The following is a 26,939-nucleotide window of genomic DNA, read 5'->3' as shown; positions in this document are numbered from 1 at the left end:
TTAGTGATGCTTGGAATTCGGGGGATTGTAAATCCAGTCCGTGATAATGAGCGCCATGCTTCCACTCATGAAGATGATGCCAACCACGAGGAAAATTAAAGCCTGTAAGTCAGAGAGAACTTGTGAGGAACACAGACACCATCCTTACTTAGCAAAGCTTGTGCTAAGTCAGTAAACAGTAAATTGTTTAAGTCAGCAATCTGATTTGCCTATTGAATTGTATTATTCTTATAGCTCCGCTATCCATGCCTAGCAATTCAGTCAATTTAGAAGCCTAGTTCAGGAAAGAGGGTGAATACATTAGAGAGATTGTAACCCAAATGTTCAAAATACGGTAATGGTTCATTGATTTGGTACATCAAAACGATGGAATACCCTGGAATCATTAAAAAGCCAAGCAACAGAAGACAATCTAATGACCAGGGGAGAGCTCACAGTCTTTTAGGTGAAAAAAAGCAGTCATAAGAGAGTAGTAGGTGTGATGAAAATTTATAAAGCAAACAAAAATAAAATCCTAATATATGTTGCATATTCCTTGGGGGGAAAAACGAAGTGTGTGTGTGTGTGTGTGTGTGTGTGTGTGTAATACAATGCTTTAGAATAGTAACACCAGAAACAGCCTTATTTAGTACCACACAGGCCAATCTCCCAATTCTACATACTAGGAAGCAGCTGCTAATTTCTTTTTAACTTGAAAGAATCTAGAATATAATTTTACTCATTTTTACATCTGATAAACTGAAAATGGGTCACAAAAAGATCAAGGAACTTGCTAAGGTCGCACGGCTATAAAGCCCAAGGAAGACTATCTAGAGTAGAAACTTGCGGGTGAGATGATTGGAGGAGCTTTTGATACCAAATTGTCCCGAAAAACCCCAAGAGGTGAATGACTCCCAGGCAAAATTCAGTGTGATTCAGTAAGAGGCTTCTTTTCAAGTCTTAATATAAGACTTTATTAAGCAGTCATGGATAATACGTAATTATTGGAAAAACAATTATGTCTAGTGTATTTTTCTGTAGTTATATTACAGAAGAGAAGTACATACTCTCTCGTTTCATAAAACTATACTTCATATCTAAAGAGGTTAACTGGGAAAGGAGTGCTTCTGCTCTGGATGTCAGTCCACACCAGAGGACAGCAAGCTCCTACGGAGGGGAAAACAAAAGGAATATCTTTTCTTTGGGCCTTATACCTAACGAATATGGCCAAAGTGTTTATGAACACTGTCCTTCCTGCGTAATTTCCCATAAAATAGTGCCACAAACGCTGAGTGGGGGAGATAAGATGCATGTGTGCCTGTGGGAGAGCTCCATTAGCCTCTGACAGGTAGGAAGAACTCAGCCCAAGATATTAGGTATTTGAAGAGAAGAAATCCCAGAATCATCTGAGCCAGAACTCCAGCCTTCTTTCTCTCCACCAGAGAATTCCAATTCATCTTTGATTGTTCATTCCTGTTCAGCAATTCATATTTTTTTTTGAACCATGTGTATTTTCTGGTTTATTCTGAGTAGTCAAAGAACAACTTATAATGGGGAAAATTGCAAGTCTTACTTACCCCAACCTTTTGGGGTGACCGAAGAGGTTCTTTCTTGACAAGTTTAAGATAAAAAGCTGCTGGGAGAATGAAGATCAGCATAGTGGCAGAAGAAGCCCCTGAGGAGAGAAACACCAGACAGGTCAACGTCTTACATAGCAGGTCTGACTCAGCAAAGCAAAGACCGGGGGCATGCACTTTAAAGACACCAGATCTAAAGCTGCCCTAATCTTAGCACTAAATCCACTATAAGATCCTCTGTGTTGCTTATTCAAAGAAGATATGTTTATAAGGAAAATTAAACTATACCTAACATCATAGCTGCATACTAAGTACACATAACCTATAATCAATAATAAAACGACCAAATGTTACAAATTTACAGGAAATTAATCCTATATAATAAAAGCCCAGCGACTGAATGACAGAATGACCAGAAGGACAGGAACAACTGAGGCCCCTCACCCTGGCTGGCCCCACCCCCAATCAGCCCCCATTGGGGCGGGCCAACTGGACCCCACCAGTGCATGAATTTGTGCACTGGGCCTCTAGTAATACAATAAGCATCACTAAGGAGGCTGAACTCATCACACACCCTTCCTATTTACTTCTAACTTTTCAAGTTGCTTTTACCTAAGTTTTAGAAGTTTTATACAGTATTGTATTTAAAGTTGTAGTAAACCCCCAAATCAGCAGAATAAAACTATTAAATATATTAGCAGGCCACACAGTAAAGGGAAATAATATGCTTTACAAAATCAATCTCCTCCTCCTCCAAAGATATCCTTAATTCTCAGCTAATCACAGACCTGAGAGAGCATCCCGAGGGTAAAATCTGTCTCCCTTATTTTTTGCTGCAGAGTTAAGACCTAAGTGCAAACCCAGGGTCTACTCCAAGGACTAGGACTTGACTTCTGTGGGGCTCAGTTTCCTCGTCTGTCAGAAAAGGCAGCTGGACTAGAGGACCTGTAAGGTAGCTTTCGGCACTAACATTTTCGGATTGTGTGAGTAACTTCCAGTGTCATCTGGGAGAGAGGGAGGGTGATAGCTGGAGCCCCATGGGACTATTAGGAAGCCTGGGAGCCTCAGACAGACGGGGATTCTCGGCCTCCCAGCAGAGGCTCCCTGTCTGCCATTTAAGGGGCTATCAGCTTGAGTTGACTCCATGAAAAGGTGGAGGGATTAAGAAGTACAAGTCGGTAGTTACAAAATAGTCACCGGGATGTAAGGTACAGCCTAGAGAATAAAGTAAAAAATATTGTGATAACTATGTATGATTTCAGACGGGTGCTGGAAATTTCAGGGGGAACACTTCATAAAGTATATGGTTGTCTAACCAGTATACGGTACACCTGAAACTAATATGAATTAACAGTGAATATAAACTGTAATTGAACAACAAAATTTTTTTTAAAAAGTAGATGGGAAAAAAAAGCCTTTCTGAAACTTACCTATGAATCCAAAGATGTATTTTATAGTTGGCACAAGGATGACCAAAAGATTGTTAAGTGCAATAAGCATGGCTGCAATCAGGATATGTCTTATCCAGCTGAAGGGCCTTTTGGGAAATAACAGTGTTGTCACTGACGTACGAATCTGCAACAAGAAAGTTCAAAGGCAAGGTCACTGCTTTGTTTTTTACTTTATTATTTAAAACTAGAGGCCCGATGCACAAATTCGTGCACGGGTGGGGTCCCTCAGCCTGGCTGGCAATCGAGGCCAATCAGGGCCGTCTTGCCCAGTCCAGGTGGAGGGACTGCAGGAGGTTGACTGGCTGGGGGAGGTTGGCTGTGGGAGCGTGCTGACCACCAGGGGGCAGCTCCTGCATTGGACATCTGCCCCCTGGTGGTGTCATAGCGACTGGTCGTTCAGTCAACCAGTTGTAACCATCACTTCAGCTTTGATATGTATAGATATTCTCATTGCTCTGGAGCATTTTCTTTGTTTCTCCTTTTTCTCCCAGAAAATACCTTGATGTTGATTTTTTTTTTTTTAGCATTTTCTTACTGTGATAAAATACACATAACACAAAATTCACCATCTTAACCATTTTTAAGTGTACAGTTCAGTGGTAATAAGTAAATTCATATTTTTTATATGTACATACAGTATAATAATTTTTTCTTAAAATCTGTCAGAAAGAGATAAAATAACAGATAAGAGATATAAATCAGAGACAGTAAAACCCTTGTTGATTTCTAATTATGTCTTGTCAGACTGGAGCAAGCATTAAGGGTGAGCACTGAATTCATTTGCATGGGATTGCAAATGGAATCTTTACAAACCTGGGTTTTTCTTAACTTTGCTTTGTACTTAACGTGTTTTTTTTTCCCACCTGATTTTTTTTAAATGATACTGTGTTTACTCCTTTCTCTTTTTACCCGTTTAGTCCCTCCCCGCCCCCTCCGCCGCCAATTATAGATTATAAATACACAAAAGACAAAGAACAGGGCCTAATAATATTAACATTCCTCAGAGTTTCTAGCTTAGAGTCTTGCACACAGCACGCACTCAGTAAATGTTGAATTAAACGGAACAGAACAAATCTTCTCCCTCCCTTCAGGGTCCTTGACAGATTTCAGCCCTATTTTAGTGACTGAAATAAGTCGGTGAAGGGTCAGGGGAGGCTCCTTTGGCAGCAGCTGCTCAAGTTACTCTGATGTAACTGGATGGAAAGGTCCTTTGGACTAGAGGGAACGCCAGTTATGTCTGAACAGCTTAACAAAGTTGGAAATACTCTTATCTTTGGACTCTTAGAAGACACTTTTGACTTTATGGAATTAGTCTATTGGCTTTGCAATAAGTGAGCACTTCATTTAAGCTGGGACATCACATTTTTAGAAATGCTGGGATTGATTTGCACTTTAAAATTTTACTTCTGAAGTCTCTTAATGGCATGGGGATGGGAATTTACTTGAAAGAGAAAATGTAAAATATAGTATTTTGAAACACATGTATGAACGACAAAAACTTCGAACTGAATTGCTTGCAGTTTCTAATGTGACATTCCTTTCATACCACTCCACCAAAATTAAAGCCATCTGTTCAGGTTTATAAAGCAATTTCATTTCCAGAATGGCAAACCAGAGAGTCTCTGGAAATGGTTTAAGAGCGACTTTGTAACGGATTTTAAAAATTGGATTAGCAAAAATTATGAAAGTCATTGTGAAAAGGACTGAGGAAAGCAAATGCCTTTATTTTGTTTTCCCAGCAGCTTATAAATTCTACATTATGTCCTATTTAATGCTGTCCAATCTGGTCTCATCAGTGGGCTTGAAATGAGCTTTCTATGGTACATACATAGTGCTGAAGGGTTCATTTGTCTGAAGTGCTGCATTTATAGAATAAACAACTAGAATATAGGTTATTTCCAGGCAGAGGTCACATCTAAGTGCTTTTTAGTCCTTTGTTAAAATAACGCATTTAACTGAATAAGCTGAGTTAGAGGCAATCCTGTATCGACAGTATAAGTGGTTTCTTAAGGTCATATGGCTCCCAGAAGGATGAAGGTTTAGCATAATGAGCACTGGTTGGAGTAAATGGTGAAAGCTTGCTCCTCATGGTGAATAAGGAATCACAAAAGCCAAACGGAACTGAAGATGTTTAGAGTTGCCAGTGTATTCCTGAAGAGGGCGATAGGGCAAGCAGGGAGTCAGCAGGCTGCTGGTGATGGTAGGGGGAGGTGGAAAAGAACGGAAGGAAACCTGCTGGTCATTCCATGTTAAAATGCAGCCTTGAGATGTGAGCCTGGGATCAAAAGATCCTCAGCAACTCTGTTTACCTATGTCAGTACAGAGATCACTCTGGCTTATTACCCACAAAGCACTGCCTGCTGTTCCACTTATCTAAGCGCCCTTTTCTCTACAGACATAAGCTGATAAGAACCTGGAAATGTGGGTCAGATGCTGTGGGAGGGGGAAGTCCCCAGCAACCGCCATAGCTTCCAACTCTGAATGATTCCAGAAAAGTTCCAGAGCTCTAGAGAAAACTTGTTATTTCCAGAGAGCGTGTTCTGAACAGGAGCCTTACTTAGGAGGTGCTATGTTCTAATGTAGGACCCAACGTGAAAGTCAGAAATGCAGAGGGAGAGGAGAAAGTGGGAGCCTTAGGTCTAAATTCTAAAAAAAAAGTGAATTCTATTGCTTAGGAGTAAATTACAGTTTCACTTTGTAGGATTGCTTAGGACAATACCTATGGATCACGATTCTATTCCAGTTTACATAGCAACATCTGCCTATTTCTATGCCTACCTCTACATACACTTAAAAACACATCTGAAGGCAACAGACATGAAAAGAATGACTTTACTGTGATATAATGAAATAGAAATAGCTAGAGAGTCTGGGACTTGATCTCTTTTTTGTAAGGTGTGGCAGGTGGAATTTGAGTCTCTGTGTTCTTGATAAACCTGTTAGAATTATTTGCCTTTCTGTTTTTCATGGTGTTGTGTGAATTGTACTATGTAAAGGGAAGTATAAGCTAATATGCATTATTAGTCCTTGGGGAGGACTAACAGACACCCCTGCCCCCTATCATCTCCCTTCTAGTACTAAGAAAGAGAAATGTTGGGCTGCCAGTGAAAAAGCTCGCATCTTAATTCACTTCATTTATTCATCTGCCCAACAAACATTGCAAGCTCTCACTATATGCGTTTGACTAAGAAGGAAAAAACTAATCTTACTGGAGAAAAGAAAGATAATAAATGGATTAATCAAAGGAAAAACCATCCAACCATCTTACAGCAACAAAACCATTCTCATATCTTCCTGGGTTTGTAAGAAAGAGAGCCCAGTTATTGAAAGAAAAAGAGTAAAAAACCCAAAAAAAACAAAAAACCCAACCCCTAAAAGTGACATATTTTAATCCAGATTAGGTTTTATTTGCTTGTTTGTTTTATTGTTTATATGGGGATATTGAGGCAAACTAAATACACTTCTTATTGGCCAAGAGTCTGTTAACACATAGAAACCTGCCAAGAGAACCATGCTGAGATTCGGCATTTGACACATTGAAAATCCTGGCTCTAAATTGTAAGAAACAAACAAAAACAACACTAACAACGTCCTCTGTCACCTTGGGGGGGAAGTGAATGTTGCCTTGTGACTCTTGGCTGGGACAAGCAGGCTGACCCATCCATCATATCCACAGAGCTGGGTTTATTCAGCCCAGATCGTCACCCAAACTGGAATTGCTGACAAATGTCAGCAAGGGGACTGGCCTAACACTTTTGCTAGAAAAGGGAGCTTGTACATCTCAGGAAAAGGCAGATTCATTTGAAGACGCTTTTCCTTGGAAAACATTGCTGATATTGTCCTACGCCAGTCATGCCCTAACCTCCAGGGGTTTACAACCAGGAGAAAGGTGGACAAGTGTACAGATCATCTCATTGTAACATTGTAAGGGCAAAACAGAATTACAGGCATCGTGTTTCATAAATGCAAAGGTTGAGTGAAAATAAATAGTGAAGGATAGCAGTTATTTTTCTGAAATTTGTTTCTAATGGTCAACTTTGGTTCTAACAGACATCTAATGGAGGGTATTTCCAACCTACTGCCCTTCCTGATGGTAGTGGTGCCGTATCTATCACTTAGAGGGAGAATTTCCATGGGGATGTTGGGATTATAAATGTCAAGGTGAAATGGTCCCCAGTATATGAAAAGCTGACTTTAACTTTCCATTGCCATGATCCAGCCATCACTGTCATGCTATGAGTGCTACATTAGTTTACCTGGTACGGATTAGCTGTGTGACCACAGCCAACTCTGTTAATCCCCTGACACCAAGACTTAAAAGCACTGTATTCAGGGTTTATGAATAAAGCAATACAGAAGCACATACCAGATTTCTTTTACAAAATGCTTTGATTCAACAGTGATGTGCCTACGGTGTACCAAAATGTAGTTAGTGATCTTTACATACAAAAAGAAGGGCTCCCAATATTCTTTTCCCAGTGATGTGATTTGCTTAGAAATTCTACCCTATAATACGCTTTCTGTCTACAGCTGTCTTCTGCCTTGTATCCATGCTGGAGCTGATTTTAGGCTAAAGCTGTGTACATGTCATTTGAAATACTTTCAGATATATGAGAGGCAAGACATTATTTAACAGTAAATATTAGCCAACATAGCAATAAGGATCTGATTTCATGCACTCATGAAAAAGGAATGTGCCAAAAAATATTTCAGCACACACACTGCATTTAAAGTGACCACAGAGTCATTACATGAGCAGTCCTCCTCTGCTTGGCCCTGTATGGAACATTCTGTACAGGACAGTGCCGGTTACTGTGTCGCTTATTTCCCCCCCTAAAATGAATGAGTAAATTCAGTGTTTATGAAAGGAGAAGAGTTGGCAGGAGAGCACAGACCTATGTTTATCCATAGGTGGTGGTTTTAACTCACGCAGCCCAAATCTCTACAACCAGCCCCGCTCTATGATCCCAGCAAAACTGACGCCAATGCAAATGCCAGGAAGGGGCACGCCAATGAGGGCATGTGTCCGCTTGGGGGGCAGTAGAAGAGATATATGATGGATAATGTAACTTTTCCCAAAAATTTGGTTTTAGGATGCCATTTACTTCACATGAACCCCTTTTAATTAGTCTTTAAGAAATTAGGTTAAATAATACGACTTTTGGATGTTACTGTGGCACAATAAACTGGGGTGGGGGGATGAAATACCTTCAAAACTGTGGTGAAATGTAATATGAGTTGAAAGTTATTGTGGTTTTGGCTTTCAAGTGTCAGAAGTTATATGAACTTCTACTCATTTCTACTAATGCACAAGATAGAAGTTCAAGATCTGTTTTTTAATTTTAAATTTAAAAATAAATTTCAGCCTCAATAAGGCTGGAAAATAAATAAAAATAAATTTCATAATTTTTCCCCCTACACTTTAAAAATACCTAACATCTAAAAATACTTGCTCTATAGTCAATTTTAAGTGACTCCAAAATGCTGTATAAAAAATAATAATATTCCTCGGGCATTGCAATTGCAAACTCACATTATAATTAAGCCCATATCAAGTCAGAACATATGTACTAATCTACAGATTCAAGCAGGATTCTTTCCTCAAAGCTCCATGTACTTACTGGGAACAGGACGATGGGCACCGTTAGTGTTACTGCCACAAGGACCGCCAGGCGTACCATGAGGAGAGGGGTGTCAAATGTGTACACTTTGATGTAAGCATGAAGCAATTCATCTTCAACTTCTCCTACAAAGAGGAAGAATAGAAAGAGTCCATTTGGTTACCTCTGGCAACATTCTACAGAGGGAACATAGTACAGTAGAAACAACTCATGTCGGTGAATCCAGACACTTCTGTTTTCACTATGTCTCTGAGCTTATTAGCTGTGTGACCATTGAACAAAGGGGGCCCTGAAGCTTACACGTTGCAGAGGCTATTATGCATGGTGATACATCTATCTCTGCTCCTCTGAACATCACAAAACAGATGATAGACTGAGGTGCCCTGGTTCAAGGTCATGAAAGGCCCAAGCACCACCAGTTGTCCCTCACACCCTGTCACCACCACCCCCTCTACCCGCACCTGCCCAGTCAGCCTGAGGCAGCTTCTCCTAATCCAGTATGGAAGCCCTAGTACAATTGATCTACGTTTTTTCAAGCTCAACGATTATGACTCCATGACAACACGGATACACATACATTTGGATTTTTCAAGTTTTGCTTGTCTTATGAAACTCAGAGTCAATATAAGTAACATGCGAGGATGAGTTAGTATGAGTTTTACAGGGTCTCTCAATGAATATTGTGCTAAGACTAAGATGCTGCCCTCCTGGAAAACACAGTCATTTAGAATTTCAAGCACAAATGACAAGGAGGTGCTAATAGAATCAGATGCAGTCTGTTTGTCCCATTACTCCCCTCAAAATCAGACAAAGAGGATAAAAAAATATCTTCCGTGGTATTGACCGGACTTTCATTAACTCACAGCCAGCAAGGATTTAATGCCCACTCTAAAGCAAGTACTTGGTTAATAGCCAAATATTGGTCAAATGGAATAAAAGTCAATCAAATGGTGCTCTCCCTCACCCAGTCTTTCCCCTCAACTTGTCTTGCAAACAATATAATTTACCAAGTCACTCAGAAAAATGCAAAAAGTTAAGTTTATACAAAAAGTATATTTATGATGAGTGTGAACAAATACTAGCAGGCCAATGTTTGACTCCCTGAAATTTGTCTGTAGGGCCATGCTTCGGAGAAGGGAATGGCAATCCTACTCCTTTTGTGCCCCGTTAAGATGCCATAGAGGAAGTGTTTTAGGCACACATAATCTAATGGGGCCATGTCACATTTTGTTTTGATAGTACATTCCCAGATTGAAGGGAATTCTGGCATGTACTTTTCTTTCTTTAGGAAACCATTCATTTTAACAGAATAGAATAGGATGAGCAAAAAATGTTGCCTAATGCTCCAAGCCCTCAGATTCGACTTAACTGGTAAATAAAAAACAGGTTCTAACTCTAGAATGTTGTACTTTTTCTGCCATTTGCTTGGTAGGTAGTTTTCAACCAATAGAGCTTTACAACACGCAATTGGATTCACTCTCATTGCTTCTAGCCTGAGATGGACTAGGGAGTCAAGCCAAAGAAATACCACCTATCCCAGAAGGAAAATACTTAAATTTGAGGAATTAAAAAAAAAGTATGGCCCTAACCAGTTTGGCTCAGTGGATAGAGTGTCAGCCTGCGAACTCAAGGGTCCCGGGTTCAATTCCGGTCAAGGGCATGTACCTTGGTTGCGGGCACATCCCCGGCGGGGGGTGTGCAGGAGGCAGCTGATCTATGTTTCTCTCTCATCTATTCCTCTCTCTTCCTCTCTGTAAAAAATCAATAAAATATATATTTTTTAAAAAGTGTGAATTTACAAATTGTTGTAATTTGTTAGCCAAGCTGGTTCAGGTCCTATTTTCTTGGGTCAAGTGACATGATTAAGAGAGCATGTTAACCAAGTACTTGTATCTACCCTTAAGAGGGTAACTAAAAGAATGATACCTACTGGGGGTAATGATCAGTTCAGCCAGGATTTGCACAGAGAATGACTTTGACAGAGTGGCCTACCATAAAATGTTAGGTAACCAAAGAGGGCAGCAAGCAGGTACATGATGAGCATCCCCGTGATGGAAATATTTGACACTGACTGCATCTTCCTCCGGGACCGACTGGAAATAAAATGAACACTGAGTTTGTTTCTGTAAATTTATGAACAGGTCACTTTTTAAAATGAAAATAAGAAAATCATGAAAGGATGGATGTCATTATAAAACCTCATTCCTGATGCAAAAGCATAGCTTATTTAAATTTGTCTTATAAAGGATTTGTTCCCATTTTTCTAAAACATTACTCCTTCAGTCTTAGAAACAACTACCTTCCTAAAAGAGGACAAGTTTATTTCCTGTTGACAAGTAAGCTTGTCTACTGAGTATTTAACAATGTAATTAACATGAAAGCCTTAATATTTCATAGTGGGGTGGGTTTAATGAGGACAGGTACCTACATGAATCAGCAAAACCCTACCTCTAGGAGTTCTATTATTACCAGGATACTTGATATTATTACCTGGACAGCTTCTAGAAACCAGGAAGGCACACAGTGGCTTGAAGTCAATTGTCAGGCCTCTAGAATAACTGCTACATGTGATTTTCCAAGACATAAAAATAATTTAAAATTCCAAAAAAATTTTATGAAATAAATCAGAATTTATGGGGAAAGTTATTGCTATTTAATAAAAATGAAGACTGAGATTGTTCATGTCTGTGTTAAAGAAGTTGAACTTATTATATGACATTATCCCTTAAGGCCAAAGAGGGAAGCTGCTATTGTAGTGGGCTCAGACCCAACTCATCCTCAAGTAGATGCAACAACCTCAAAGGGCAAAGAGTATTAATGACATAGAATATCAGCTGGAAGAAACAAGATTGTCTAGCCAGTGTCTCCATTGTACAGGTAAGGCAATGGAGGTCAGATATTGGCACATCTCTGTGGTCAATTCTTCTAGACAAGGGTTAGGGACTGACTACAGGAGACCTCAGTGGCCTAGTAAGGTCACCCTAACCATAATTTTTTATCTTTATGAGTGTGGTAGTTTCCAGTTCAAGTGACATCACTTCTTTCCGCCAAAATTAAAATTTGAATCCTCCATGTCTGCCAAAATCCTTACAGCCACTGGCTTCTCCCCTTCCCTGGACCCTCCCCTGGACCATTAGGGTGGAGGAATAGAAGAGACGGACGTAGAGAAGGTAGTGCGGTGATGGGTCTGACTCACACCTTTCCGGTTAAAGCACATTACTGAAGAGTAGTTACAGCACAAATTCTCTGAAGAGAAAGCTATAAACCATGCTACTGAATAAAGCACCATTGAACATATGAGCCCATTTTCAAAGCAAATTAGAATGCTAAAATGATGGCTGCCTTACTCTTTAAGTTCACTGTAGATGGGAAGGACCTCAGGGTGGCAAACAAAAGCAAATGCTAGGATAGGAATTGCATAGGCCGTCTGAAAAACAAAGACAACACCGCATGTTTAGCATTCCAACACGGATGGCAATCCCTGGCCACCTCAGCTTATGAAATAAACGCTCAGAGGCCACACTACTAGGCTCATTAGAGACCCAGGCCTCGCACTTACCCGGGAGTTGAATACAAAGTATTTGGGTTGACACTTGTCATCACTGTGTGCTTCATACTCTACTCCGCTGCCATGAAGAGAGTCCTTGGCCGGGTTGTCATCAAGCCCTGCAGGATTCTGGTGGGTGTAATCCATCATGAAGTTCACACCACTGCTCTCAGAGTTGTTGGGTAACATTACCACGTGCATTGGAAATGTATTGTTGAATGTCAGATTTCCAACATTGTGATCCAGATTGGGTAGAGGGCAGGGTATTTGGAATTTCTTATAAATCACCTAGACCCAGTCATAAAAAAACAACAGCGTTAGCCTTTTGAATACAATGATATGAAAATCTGTATGTGTGCCTTATGGGATGAAGGTGAGGGGCCTCTGCTGATGATTCCTTTTAGACTAATGGACAATGGAGACTCCCTCTATCTAGCTTCTGTTCTAAGGAAAGAACTGGAGCTAGAGTTGGAAGCCCTACCCCTTAAAGTCAACAAGACAGCATTCTGCATGAATCCATCCTAAGCTTCATTCATACTCTTCCATTAAAAGATGATCATTTCCTTGCTCTGCCTCATGTCTTTTATTTTTTCACACTAATAATAATATGGGTTATTAAAAACTCCCTTCTTCTCCTTTACCTCTTTGGAGAAATGCTGTATAAAATCTGGCACCCATGATATTACAAGAAATTCCTTTTTGGTGGGGATTGGGGACAGGTGAGGGGAGGGATTTCTTCTTTAATCCCACTGTGGTTGCCCTCTCTTCATAGGTAGAATGATTAAGAGAAAATGGCCAATTCATGCAGATATGGTTAATCGGTAGCCTACTCATTTCTCTTCTAGGAATCTTATCTTCTTCTACCACCTTCTAAATACTAGGTTATTGTCATGTTCCCACTTGAAGTATTCTTTTGGTCCAAATATATATTGTGTGCGCCTAAAACATACTATTAGCAATGGTCTTGACATTCTAACTCAACTATTTTTAAACTCATGACTGTTCTTTTCTCATTCCAAATTAGAATACAAAAAAAAAATATTGTTTGTGATGCAAGAACTATTTCATGCTAGTGAGGTGCTTGAACAACAACAAAAAAGAACACTAATTCAGTCACTAAACGCATCTCATGCTATAAGAATCATGTCAATAAATCACTTACCACACTGACAAAAAACACCATGCAGGTAAGAGAAAATCCACTGGTATAACCAAGGTAACCTAGAAGTTAGCAGAGAAATTCTGGAAGGTGAATATGGCATCTACAATCAGCTTACTATAAATATAAAACAAAAATAAAAATAAAAAACAACTTTACCTAAATTTTTAAGTAGAGAAAGTGGGAGAATGATTCCAACAGACACAAATATGACGAGGTAGTTGCCATTGAGGTACCATTCTCTAGAAGAGAAAGACAGACCAGAATATTGGGATTGGAAAAGACCAACTAGAATGAGTCACTTGCTATTACAGAAAGAACATAAGACCTACCCAGTATTTTCTTCAAGTCCCATGAATGCTTTGATTACTTCAGGTAGTTCGTATTTAATGATAAAGAGGTAGCTTGACATTGCTAAAATGAAAAGCATGACAGCTTAGTAGAGTGCACAGCAATAAAGTCACGGGCAAGTTGTGAGAAGTCCTTGCATTTGAGATACACATTCTTCCCAGGAAGGTGCACGTTTAGTCCCCCAAATGGCAAGGAAAGTTCCCCACTGTGTATTCTGTACTGCTTCCAAGTTCTTTCCAAAAATAGCCGTTTGGTCCTCTGGCTCTTGCATCTGGAACTTCGCTAACAGTATCAATACCGATTCTGTGTTCAATCCTGCTCTGAGGTTTTCAGTGAAGCTGCACTTTGAATGTTTTCCCCTCATTAGTTATAAGTCATCAGGAACTGTGCTGGGTGATCCTGTCTTAGTGTCTATAACTTGAGGAAGGGCCTGGCAACAAAAGGCCTGGGTGCACCAGGGTAGGTTACGTGTCCCTCTAGCTTTCTCCAGGTGGGGGCCAGTCTAGTCCTCTGTATCTCCCTGAGGGGCACACAAAATCTCAGACCACTGTCTAACCTGGTGTCATACTTGATTGATAAAAGAATACAGGAGTCGATAGCTCCTCCTCCCATGGTCAATGAAAATTTTCCTCCTCTGCCTCCTGGCCTTCCTTTGGCCGAATAAGAAATTATACGAAGTGGCAACATTTCTTGAGCATTTAGATAAGTGATAGATGTGTTATCATGCACTCTTCTAAAAACCAGATGAAATCTATAAACCCAATTCCTGGAAAAACATTCAGTATATGTGTATATATGCATAATATATAATTTTGCCAACAACTGTAGGGATTTATGCAACATCCCTTTCTCAGTTCCATCCACTCAGTGATTTGTTATTTGATACACCGTCAAAAGTCTCAATTAAAAATAAACTGGCGGGTTTTACATTGAAACTGAATGTAGAATTCAGCTGAATGCTACATCCTCCCGGCGAATTTTTGCTAACACATTTTAAAGCAGATACTAAGTTGTAAGTTGAACTATTAACATTAAACTAATGAATATTACAGATGTTTCCTTAACCTCAAATGGAAGTAATAACGGTGATAATAATCCCCCACACTTTTAGTTCTGCACATCACTCATCTAAACAGCAAGAGCTACATTATTATCTTCATTCCTCAGCTGAGGGCAGAGGGCTTCCATGGCATGTCCGAGATCATGCAGCTTGACCATGACAGACCTCATCCCAAGTGCACGTTCCCTGCTTTCAGGCCAGTGCTCCTCCTCTCTTGTGGAGTGAAGTGATTCTTACAATACCTGCTGTATCTTCTGCAAACACTATCTGGTTAATCTTTACAAAGCTTGGCTAAAGCAAAATCTTACAGAGAGTAAACAGACGAGATATTTCTGATTAGCTGGCTTCGTGCGGTACCATTCAATTTGAGAGAGCTATTATTGCTGACTTTCAGTGACGTTACCATTGTTAATGTGTTTGGTCTTCAAAAATTCAGAATGATCCCGACCTGTCTGGGTAATGTCAACATGATTCTGCCAGTGTTGAAACATCCATGGTAAATGTTAATTTTCAGGGGACTGAGGAAATTAAACATTCTAAATGTGGAGTTGCTAAATACAGAAATACAAGTGATTCTCCTTAGGGCAAAATAACCACTCATCAAGTAGAGTAACCAAAGTGAGAGCATTTTTAGGAACTATATATAAAATTTTATCTTTCTACCTTAAAGCCACACTTCTTGTCATGTGTGTGGCTTCATCGAGACACCACTTTATAGTGTATGCCATTATTTGGAAGCGTAATAGCAGCTATACTTTGAACAATAGACGGTGCTCTTGCCACTTAGCCTGTTGTAGTCAGGGCTAAATATGTGTATGGTCATTTCAGTTGTCCAAACAAAATAGATCAACTGTAGATAATCCTATGAAATGCTTGATACTTTAAATCCTGATAAGGCCGAAAATTTGAACCAAATGTAGAGCAGTCTATTTGGTGGAGGATGGGGGCTGACATGCTTATGACCCCAAACCAGTAAAATGAATGAAGCAATCCTGTCAATACTGCCAAATTCTGCCCAAGATTGTAGTCTTAACATATAAAAACACAAGAAGAAACAAATATAAATCCATATATGCCTGAATTTTATCTGCTTAACAACTATCCATCATCAGGAGCAGATATAGTTAGATAAGGTTATTAAAAGAATTCCTGCATTCCAGAAATCCTAGATAATTCCAGTGATCTTATTTGTCAAAAAGGGTTACCTATTTGCAAGATCTCTGTGCAAGTTTATTTACTGCAGCATCGTCTGTAAGAATGAAAAATGGGAAACAATCCAACTGTCTATCAATAAGGGATTCAGTAAGCCAATTATGCTACACTGGCACAATAAAAAATGCAAAAGCCATTAAAAAGGACAATGCGTGGATACAGTCAGGGCATATTGTTAAATTTTAAAAAAGCAAACTGCAAATCAGTATTAAAAGAAGGTCCAATTTTAACAGAAAAAAATATACTTATTAAATTTGGCAGAGAAAAACCTGAAGTTGTTATTTCTAAGGGTGACTTACATAAACATTTCTTTGTCATCTATATTTTTAAGTAATGTTTTAGTTGTTCACAGTTAGCATTTATTTGTCTTATAATTATAAAAGTGTCCATTTAAAAAATAATCAGAAGGGCTCCAGAGACATGGACATCGGATGTGAGAGCCAGGGCGGAAGGAAGCATGTGCCATATGTTGTCTTATTTCATCCTTGCAGCGACCTTGTGAGGATGGAATATTACTCCCACTTTCATAGATGGAAAATTAGACTCAAAGGAGCAACGTGACTTTCCCAAGGTCACAGATAGTGACAGAAATGGACTCAAACTGAGGTGCATCTGAATCTAAAAGCCTTCCATCCATGCAAGGGTTTTAAGTACCTTTTAAAAATAGTAACAGACAAGATACCTACAAAGAGGTCTAAGGGAGCCCAGAGGAAGTAGGGAACACTAGTTCCTAAAAGCCGAGAGAAGTGGTGGGTTGTGGGAGGTGAGAGAGATAGATAGAGATAGAGATAGAGATAGAGATAGAGATAGAGATAGAGATAGAGGGATAGAGATAGATAGAAAGAGAAAGAAAGAGAAAGAGAGAGAGAGAGAGCAAATCTGTGTAATTGTGTTTGCTAGGGTGGAGAACTACAAGAACAGGGGAACTGAATATAATTCGTTATGAGATGACACAGGACACATAGTAGAGAGATAGGTGAGACAGATAGATGACTAGATAGATAGATAGATAGATAGATAGATAGATAGATTTGAGGGGGTTGTTAGGAAAGGTATCAGAAAGGTAGGTGGAGGAAAGATGATGAAGGCCCTTACATATCAGGCCAAAGAGTTTAAATTTTACCTTGAAAATAATAAGGAAGAATTTTATGCACAGTAGAAGCAAGAATAGATTTGATTTGAGAAAGTTAATCTGTAGGATGAATTAGAGATAGGAGCAGGGGAAATTCAAATTCAGGTTATCACTGTAGTGGTGAGAACAGAATGAGAGGAAAGATTGAAGAGGTAAGTAAGAGATAACATGAACAGGAGCCAGTTGGTATTTGATTGGATGTTCAGGGTTAGGGAGAGAGTGAAAATTTAGGCTGACACCCAGATTTCAAGGAAGGTTTTACTCTATATTTTAATTCTAGAAGTCATTGGTAGGGTTTTATATAGTATTTCATTGTTACGTATTGTTATTTTTAATTAAAGAGGGGCAGCAAGTCTATTTTTAAAACTTATTTTTTAATTTAAAAACTACAAAGCAGCTATTTTTCTGTATTTAAAGTGCTCATGTATTGTTTAAGAGTTTTCTTATATATTAAACATTCTTTAGAAAGTTTAAGTAGCCTGTTGAAGGCTATATCTCCTTACCTCCAATGTTCTGCATTGTAATGGAAATAAAAGCTGCGATTTTCCCAGGCCATCCAAATGCCTTTTCCCCCAATTTTTCATAAATCAAAGACCCTACAATCAAAGATAAAATAACCTTGTTAAAAAGATTGTTTTAATGACTAAAATATTTCTGTAATATAATTCTACACTGGAGTCTCAAATGTATGAATAAGAACCATATATAAATTATAAACTCAAAAGATGCGATATCAAAAACCAATGCAAAATATGTTAAAATATTCCCTACACAAGAAGCAGTGGCTTCATTCATGTGAGCTCCATGCAGCAAGTTGAAACTCTTATTATTTACCAAAATCTTTTTAATCTATTTGGCTTCAACTTGAGCCAGTTGACTTTCACTTCTCTTAGTTGCTCAAATAACTAAAAATATTGAGAGACCATATCATTGGGCTCAGAAGAAAATAAAATGTGAAACTGACCAAAATCATCCTATAGTTATGGAGCTATAGACTGAAATACCCTTTAAAGAAAATAAAAATAGGACATTTGGACTTAATGAGTAGCATACCTCCTTCCTTTGAAGTCTTTAATAAAAGGTGAACTGAATAGAGTGATAATATTGCCACAGTAAGCAGCATGATTCTGTGAGGGGAACAGAGAATAGAAATAAGTTTCTATAATACATAATACATAATAACAGATGTTACAATAAATGATCACATTGGTCTTTTCAATCATTAACTTTCCAAAAGTATGGATTTGGGGGAAGCTGAGAAATTCTTTTCAGAACTCCACACATACTCTTTAATGCTACAGAGCTGGAATGTGCTATTATTTATGCACCAAAACCTACTACCTGAGTTCCTAATCTCTCTCTCTCTTTCTTTTTTGTGTGTGTGTTACCGGTAGTAAAATCTGGTTCATAACTTAGGTGCTAAATGTATAACAAAATTAGCAAATACCACATCTGCTTACTCAGCACATGGGTCTGTGTACATCATGTTTGCATGATAATTGTACCAACATAGATAGGGCTATTCAGTAGTCGCGCTAAACCTTATTCTAAAACCTAGAAATAGAAAAGCCGAAGCGAGCAGAGTCTGAGCTCCATTGCTACTATCCCAGCACATTAGGGGTCAAGCGGTGAACGAGAGAGTCAGGCAATAGAGAAACAGAAAGGTAAGTGTAGGGTGCAGGGAAATTCCGTCTTGTATTAAAACAAAAATCATTCCTGGTTCAGGACCCTCCACATGTCTACATGCATATATGATTTCTTTACCTAGCTAGTTATCAGTGTCTCTCCAAAAACAAGACTTGAAAAACAAGAATAGAGGCATTTATGTAATAACCTAAAGAGCAATATTAAATGTTGCCTGACATTTAAAAACAAAAAATCACATTCTTTGTCTGTTTTCACATGAAGAGAGCACACTAAACATTTCCCACAGTTGATCATGTCCTTTGGTAGCTCCCTCTGCAGTCAGTGTTGCAACTGTACATTTGGACCACAAGTTACTAATTTTATAATGACTCTAACTTCGTTGTGCCAGAACTGACTAATCAATGACTTGTTCATGCGTTCTGCATGCCTCGTGAGCTTACCTGTCCTTAAAGAATTATATATTTCAGATGACATCATTTTGTCACTTGGAAAAATACTGGACATTCCCAGTATTCTAAACACAAGCTTGCTTTGGCAAACAGTAAAACCAATGAAACGCTGTGTCACTTGCTGTGAATTAAGGGCGAGAGCTGACTCCAGCCTGAGCTGCTCACACATACAACATACCCACAATGTAGAGCAATTTAGCTTCTCTGGCCAGATTACCTGCCGCATGTTTGTAAGCCTGAAGTGAGGCCCTTGGTTCTAAAACTGGAAATGACCTGTGGCTCCAGCATTGGGGAAAATGTTTAGTTTTTCTGTTCACCAGTGATCTATGCTAACTTCCTAATTATTGATAGTATGTGTAATTAATGAGAAGACATTGCATATGCAGCTCCATATGTGAATACATCTCTAGCTAGGAAGATTCAGAGAATTTAACAAATGAGTTTATTTCAAACATGGCTTATAAAAGTAAAGTTGATATAAAAACCCATTCAGCTAAAAAATCTTATAGCTAAAACACTTCAATGAAAGCACTAACTCAATATAAATATTTATAGTCCTGCTTGATCCTTAGCCCTCAAATAGCTCTGTGATTATCTAATCATAAGTGATGTTCAGAACATAAATAGCATATATTTGTAATATAAATATTGCATTCTTAGACAGTTATTTAATGCTCTAGCATTGCATTAGAGATTGTGATCTGCATTCACACTGATGCCTGACTAATATCAGACTTGATTCCTGTGAAGAATTCCAGTGCTGCCAACTGTGTCTTGGAAAATACCAGGCAGGACGTAATGCACACAAGCACCTGTGGCTGTCTGTCACTGACAATGCAGTATCCTTCCTCCAGGTCAGCTGTGTGACGTTACTAATCTCAGGCAGCTTTTGACCACATTTGATTACAGTGCATAGGTTTAGGAATAGACTTGGGCCGCTCCACAAATATTCCTTGTGCCAAGCCTGTGCTAGGTCTTGGGGATACAAACATGTGATGAGTAAAATCAGACCTGGACTCTACTCTCTGGAGGTTACAGTGTAGCAAGGGAGATATACATTTATCAAATAAGTCACACAACTATACTGAAACATTAAAAATGGTGAGTAAGTGCATAATAAAGGTGGTAAGGTGGTTTGTCCCAGTCATGGAGGTCAGGGAAGGCGGCACAGGTGTGAGGCTGAGCTGAGATATCAGGAGTTACTACATGAAAAGGAAAGAGGATTTCCAAGAGCATGTGCAAAGGCCCTGTGGTAAGAGGAAACATGGCGCCTTCATAGAATGGAGAAAAGGCTAGTGTGCCCAGTAAATCTGGTGCCCAGGGACATGAGAGATGAGGTGTGACACAGAACCAGGGTAGGCAGGGCCCTGGTTTAAAGTGGGTCTTTTTCCCTAAAAGTGTTATAAAGTCAGCTTTGCTTCTGAGAAAGATCTTTTGACTACTAAACACCAATTATTTTAAGCATCCACTAAATAATGAATTAGTGTTTTTATAATGGTCCTATAGGCTGTGGTGGGGGGCTTCTCCATCACTGTGGTTGGTTGAGAGCATACAGTTTCTGCCATTTGATTAGGGACAGTTGGTTGAACACGTACTATGATTTGACTACTCTGATTCTTCCTCAGGTTGCTGTTTTATCTAAAAGCAAGAGGAATATGCTATGGTCTCAGATTATTTCTGTTCACAAAGATCAAACTTCAGATTGTTAATTAAAAGAACATCAGGTATATATGGGCTTCAAACCAAATGACATGTCCGTTCACTTACACAAACAGTATGATCCCTGTGTTGGCCATGGCGTAGGACAGGCCCAAGATTCCGCTGCCCATGATGGCATTACTCAGGTTAAATGAAGACATTCCAAACGAGGTGTTTCCAGGATGCTTGAAGAAAAAGGGACACATTACCAGCAAATAACTCCCAGAGAATGAGCCAGTTGGGGATTATTCTTATTTTCACATTATCTTTACTGGAGGAGATTATAGTCTGAGCTTGAAGACTAAGATAACATCACAGTGAATAAAAGCTTTTTTATTGACTCAACTTCAATAAAAGCATGTAATTGTCAATGGAATTCAGTGCTTAGCTCTAGCAAGGATCTCGGTTTAAAAAAAAATACAGGTTGAGTATCACAAGGAAGGGAAAACATGTATGATTGCAGATTGCATTTGGGTTAGAATGATTTCTCCAAAAAACAAATAAATTTCATAAATGATTTATGTAGCCATATGGCGAACAGGAAAAACAAGCCCTTATTCCAGTAAGGGCCTGAATAAACAGAGAATGTGCTGATCAAGGCTTGGAAAATTTCAGTCACACTGTTTTCCCACAGAGACCTGGGTAGATCAGACACCCTCAAGTCCTGTTTATTGCCTGAAAGCAGAGATTCACTTACATGTTCATCATCATAATCTGCCAGCTTCTTTTTCCCCAAAAATCCATTTGTCAGGAATTTCTGACTTTCATCATCTTCATTAGTAAATTGACTGAACGAGAATAGAAAAAGGAAAATAAGAAAGTAAATACATCTAAGCAAAGGCTCTGAATTATATCTATGTTTCAGGTGATTTAAGTGATGGAATAAGGGGAGAAAAAACAGGACGCCTAAAACTTTTTTCTCTTTTCCTCCATAGGAGTGTCCCTTCCAGCCCAGTGACTGAGCTCCAGTTAGGGGAGGGAAGGAGGAAGTTATGAAAGAAGAAAGTATTGGCGCTTTAGTTGGAATTTTTAAAACCACATTTCTTCTCCTCATATTAATTATGCAATAAAGAGAATAATTAGAGCTCATTTTGTTTCCACTTAGAGCTCTTCCAAAGGAAAGATAAAGACTCGTCTTGGAGATATCTCAACTACTCCCACACTATAATCAGATAATTTTATTAATTCAATAAATGCTTATTAACAGACTAGGCACTGTGGTCCTCATCTCACTTGATGCTCAAATATCCCCATGAGAGGGCCTTCTGTGCCCTGAGTCTAAGGACAAGGAGACTATGGCTCATATAAGTGAAGTCACATGCTTACACCCACCACACCCCAAGTCCAGCATCTTCCACATGCCGTCCCCGGCAGGGGCCTATAGCTGATATTTTCCTCTTTTTTTTTTTTTTGGTCTCCACCTGTTTATTCACATAACCCTCTCTAGAAAGTAGTTCAGTGGTAGCTCGATGTTGTGTTTGGTTGTTTTTGTTGTGTGAGTTTGTCTATTTGAGTCACTCTGCAAATAGGCTTGGGTGATTAGACAATGGATGAAACTAAGAAAACATTAAAGAAACCCAATGATTTATGAGAAGAGTTGAGAGGAAAGCGTGACATTAAAATGTCACTCTTGACAGAACATGTGATTATGGTCTACTTGTGCGCAGGCTGGAAGCTACACACCCCTCACTGTGCTGGTTGGTTCGTGTAGTTGCTGGCCAGGGGCTCTGAGGGTATGAACCTAGTACCAGCCCCATTTCCAAAGGCTTGACTAATGAGTCCAGCTGCCACCATTGCCTATGGACACTGCACAGTATCACACAGGCTTTCTTTTGGTCATATGAAAGGCTCACCTACGCATGCTTCTTCAAAGTGCTTTATAATGAGATAGATTGCAATTTTTAGGGCATTTCTTACATGACAGAGTAAGATAAAACAATTGGTGGAGGGCATTTTATTAAAATGACCCTTATAAATAAAAATGTGGAAAATAATTAATATGGGAGATCTGTGCCAATTATATTTAATAATAGGAACTAATCCTGAAAGGAACCTTGTGAGGAAGAGGGATGACGAGGTTACTTTTTGAGAATAGAGAACAGTTCTCACAGGTGTCGACAGAACCAGCAGACAAGATCACAAAGTTCTATGTGCTTTCTAGAACCTGAGGTGTGGGTTTTCAAGACCCTCAAGTGTACATCCAGGTTGGAACATTTCCTGCCATTCTCCTCCTATTTCCCTTAGGAAGCGTAATACCCTCAGGTGCCGCCTTCTTCCATCTCTGCACTGCACGCCTTTGTGTTTTATTTAGTCTGTAGTTAATATACTTGCTATGTGGAGACTGGCATATAATATTCATAATTGGAATATGAGACAATAAGATGAAGTGGAGCCTAAAATGGGCCTAAGGATAAAAACAAAAGTGATTTAAACTCTGGAATACCCAGCATTCTACTTTTTACCTTAGTCAATAAACTAGCATCCTTTAGTCCATGAGTAGTTTTTAAAATTTAGAATGTGGAAGTAATTAGATTTTTCTCCAAGGCATTTGCATGCTCTTATTTTGGCATGGGATGAGTTGTGCTCAAGAAAGATGCCAAGATTGTACAAAATATGAGGAATGTCCCCAGTGTCTTCAATGTTTTGATACTGAACCCAGCATGTATTAAAAACACAGTGTAGTGATTCCAAATCAATGCATTATGTTGAATTTCTCAAAAATTTACATTTCAAACCAAATAAAAACAAAACCCATTTTAAGGTGATTATAAACTTGGAAACTAATGGCCCATGTTTGAGTCAGAAGTGAAAGGTAGGGCACTGGGAATGGCCCAGAACGTGCTGCGTGAAGCTTAACAAAAGCGTCCTTTCTCTTTCCATTATGGCGTTTAGAGGAGCAATGGAATGGCTCCACAGGACTGATCTTGGGACGGTGTCTCCCTCAGCTTGGCCACCTCTGCAGAGCTCCTCTCTGTGTGCATCCTTCTCAGAAACAAAAGAGCCCTCAGACTTGGGTCAGTTTACCAAGGGTGATGCAGTAGAGGAGAAAGAACACGTTTACTGAGAATCATTTTATTCTCAGAAAAGTGGGTGCTGGGTTGCCAGTCTGCATTTTCTACTAACACCCAAAGAAGAAAATACCTTCTCCAGTGTTAGGCAACTACTATGCAGACTTCAAAGCCCCATGTTTTACCACATTGTTTTTCCTGCTGTAGAAAATACCATTATTTACATCTCTGAGGTCTTTCTTTTTTAGTTATTTATTATTAATCCTCACCCAAGGATATTTTTCCATTGATTTTTAGAGAGAGAGGAAAAGAGAGAGGGTGAGAGGGATTGAGGGAGGAATGGGGAGAGAGGGAGGGGGAGAGAGAGAGAGAGAGAGAGAGAGAGAGAGAGAGAGAGAGAGAGAGAAGAGAGTGTGAGAGAAATATCAATTTGAAAGAGACACATCAATTGATTGCCTTCCGCACATGCCCCGACTAGGGCTGGGGATAGAACCTGCAACTAGGTATGGGCTCTTGACCAGGAATCAAACCCAAGATCCTTTGGTGTACAAGCCAACATTCTAACCACTGGTCCCACTGGCCAGGGTTCCAGGGCCTTTCTAGCTCACCAACTAAACTTCACTGTACTGACTCCTTAGAGGAAGAGCAGTGCTCCCTCCTGATGGCCCTTCCTGGGTGTTGTGAATAAAATGAGGCATCCTTGTTTGAAGATAATATTCTTTTTGTTTGTTTGTTTCAAGTTTTACATATGTCTCCTTTTTCCCCGATTGACACCCCCTCCCCCCGGCCTCTCCCACCTCCAGGACAAGCCCCATGAAGATAATTATTCCTTACTTCAAAAATCCCCTTCTGGGTATCTTAAGTCATGCATAACTTGTATTATACAACACTGTGTGAGAAACTAATTTACTTATCAAGTAACTATTGTGCACCTGCTATGTACCAGGCAGTGGGACATATGCTGGGGCCACAGAAGCCATTAGCCTGCTGTAGTGGCGTGATGAGTATCTGGATAGGGAGAGGGTGTGCAAAGGAGGGGTTGCCACTTCTACCCAGGGGAAGACTTCATAGGAGACCTGCCATTAAGCTGAATCTTGGAGGTGAGTGGAGTCGCTAGAGAGAAAGGGAAAGGTGGGTAGGTGACACTAAAAAAGGGCATTCCAGAGAGATAGAAGAATGCGTGAAGGCACAAGGATCTGTGAGCAGCTCATCAAGGCAAGATAGGAGGGTAACACAGGGAGCAGGCAAGAGATAGGACAGGAGAGTGAAGTAAGGGGCAGATCATGAAGGGGCTTATATGCCAAACAATGTATAGTCTCCTATTTATCTTATAGTTAATGGGGAGCCATGGAAAGATTTTACCCAAGAATGGAACATGAGTCAATTTGCATTTGTAAAATATTACTTTTGCCCTAGCTGGTTTGCTTCAGTGGATAGAGTATTGGTCTGCAGACTGAAGGGTTTCAGGTTCAATTCCTGTCAAGGGCACATGCCCAGCTTGTGGGCTTGATCCCCAGTGGGGGATGTACAGGAGGCAGCCAATCAATGATTCTCTCTCATCATTGATGTTTCTATCTCTCTCTCCCTCTCTGAAATCATAAAAATATTTTTTTTTAAAAAAAGATTACTTTTGCAAGAAGGTGGAGGGCTAGTTGGAGGAGAACAAAATGTATTAACAGGGAGCCCAATCAGGTGATAGGCAGGTGAGAGAGGATGAAGGCCTGTAGTAGGTAGCAATAAAATGCATACAGAGAAGAGAGTGAATTTGAAACATTAATGAGGTGGACCCAACTGGATGTGTCGTTTGGGGTAGGAGATTGTTGTTTTACAACTGAGATCTTTTGGTTGAGTTATTGAATGACAGTGGGGACTTTCACCAACGTGGGAATTACTGGAAGAGGAGCAGGGTTTGAAAGGAATCACAGGAGTTCCATGTTAGACATTACAACTTTGACTTCATAAATAAGGCAGTTCAGATACATGAGCCATCCAGTCGAGATGTGTAATAGACAGGGCATATAATGATTTGGACTTCAGTTAAGAAGTCTAACAGGCTAAAGATACAGCATATATTTAGTGGGTAAAAACCATGATAGTTATGAATGAGCTTCCTGATAGGGCACTTTTAGTGAGAAAAGAATCCCTACAGCACTCTGGAGGTGGAGCAAATGTTAAAAGGTAGTCAAGGAAGAAGACTCTAAGATAGAATGGTCCGATAGGTAAGAGAAGTGATAGGCTAATGTCATTTCAGTTATTCTATATTATTAATGAGGATGGGAACAATGTAACTTTAATTCTAAATTAGCCACACAAAGGATTGACATATAAAAATGGTGTAATAATCAGTACTTCAGGATCAGGGAGTTGATGTGCTAACATCAATATCATTGTTATCTCTCAAACAGGTAATGCATTCAATTCTTCCCGACAAACTCCTTGTTGTCCATGTCCACAAACCTGTCTAATTCTCCCATGGAAACTGGCCATTTTTAACCTCATACCTGCTCATTGCTGCCTTTTCTAAGTTTTCCATCCCGGAGTAGCTGTCTTGAGCACTTTCTCCACTGCTGCTCTCATCATCGGGTCCCATGTTGACATTTGCCAGTTCCACAGGATCCATTTGAGCCGTCAGCGCTTCCTTGTCCACACACGAGCTCCTTTAGTGTAAACAGTATACTGTACCTTCAGCTCAAGGCTCTTCCACTTTGTGTTGGTGTTCAGTACACTCTGTTCTGCAAATAGAACATAAAATAAATCATTATAGTTTTCTTTAAATGATAAACGAATATGAACCACCTATTTTGTATATGTTCTCTATACAAACATGGAAAGGAAATAAACTCCTGAAAACTTCACATAAATATTCACAGAAAGACTGAATTGAATTGCAGGAAGAAAGAAAATTATTAGTAAATTGCCAAATCAGCACATTTTTTAAAAAATGCATTTTATTGATTTTTTACAGAGAGGAAGGGAGAGGGATAGAGAGTTAGAAACATCGATCAGCTGCCTCCTGCACATCCCCTACTGGAGATGTGCCTGCAACCA

General features: G+C 39.5%; 1 protein-coding gene across 1 annotated transcript; it reads right to left on the bottom strand.

The window, feature by feature from the left end:
* On the bottom strand, nucleotides 1-26,563 carry SLC38A4 (solute carrier family 38 member 4; the record flags this gene model as incomplete). Its single annotated transcript, XM_081084261.1, has 15 exons — nucleotides 26,393-26,563; nucleotides 21,581-21,671; nucleotides 20,953-21,068; nucleotides 18,143-18,216; nucleotides 17,593-17,685; nucleotides 13,667-13,748; nucleotides 13,494-13,576; nucleotides 13,338-13,396; nucleotides 12,188-12,463; nucleotides 11,976-12,055; nucleotides 10,621-10,721; nucleotides 8,629-8,753; nucleotides 2,987-3,131; nucleotides 1,557-1,654; nucleotides 1-102 (listed from the first exon to the last, which is right to left on the bottom strand). The coding sequence occupies exons 1-15, from the start codon at nucleotides 26,509-26,511 to the stop codon at nucleotides 1-3; spliced, it is 1,644 nt and encodes a 547-aa protein (XP_080940387.1). The 5' UTR covers nucleotides 26,512-26,563.
* Between the last annotated feature and the right edge of the window lie 376 nt (nucleotides 26,564-26,939).

The sequence above is a fragment of the Myotis nattereri genome (assembly GCF_964212035.1).
Source record: "Myotis nattereri genome assembly, chromosome: 2".
Taxonomy (NCBI): Eukaryota; Metazoa; Chordata; class Mammalia; order Chiroptera; family Vespertilionidae; genus Myotis; species Myotis nattereri.
This window is presented reverse-complemented; position numbering and strand designations above follow the sequence as displayed.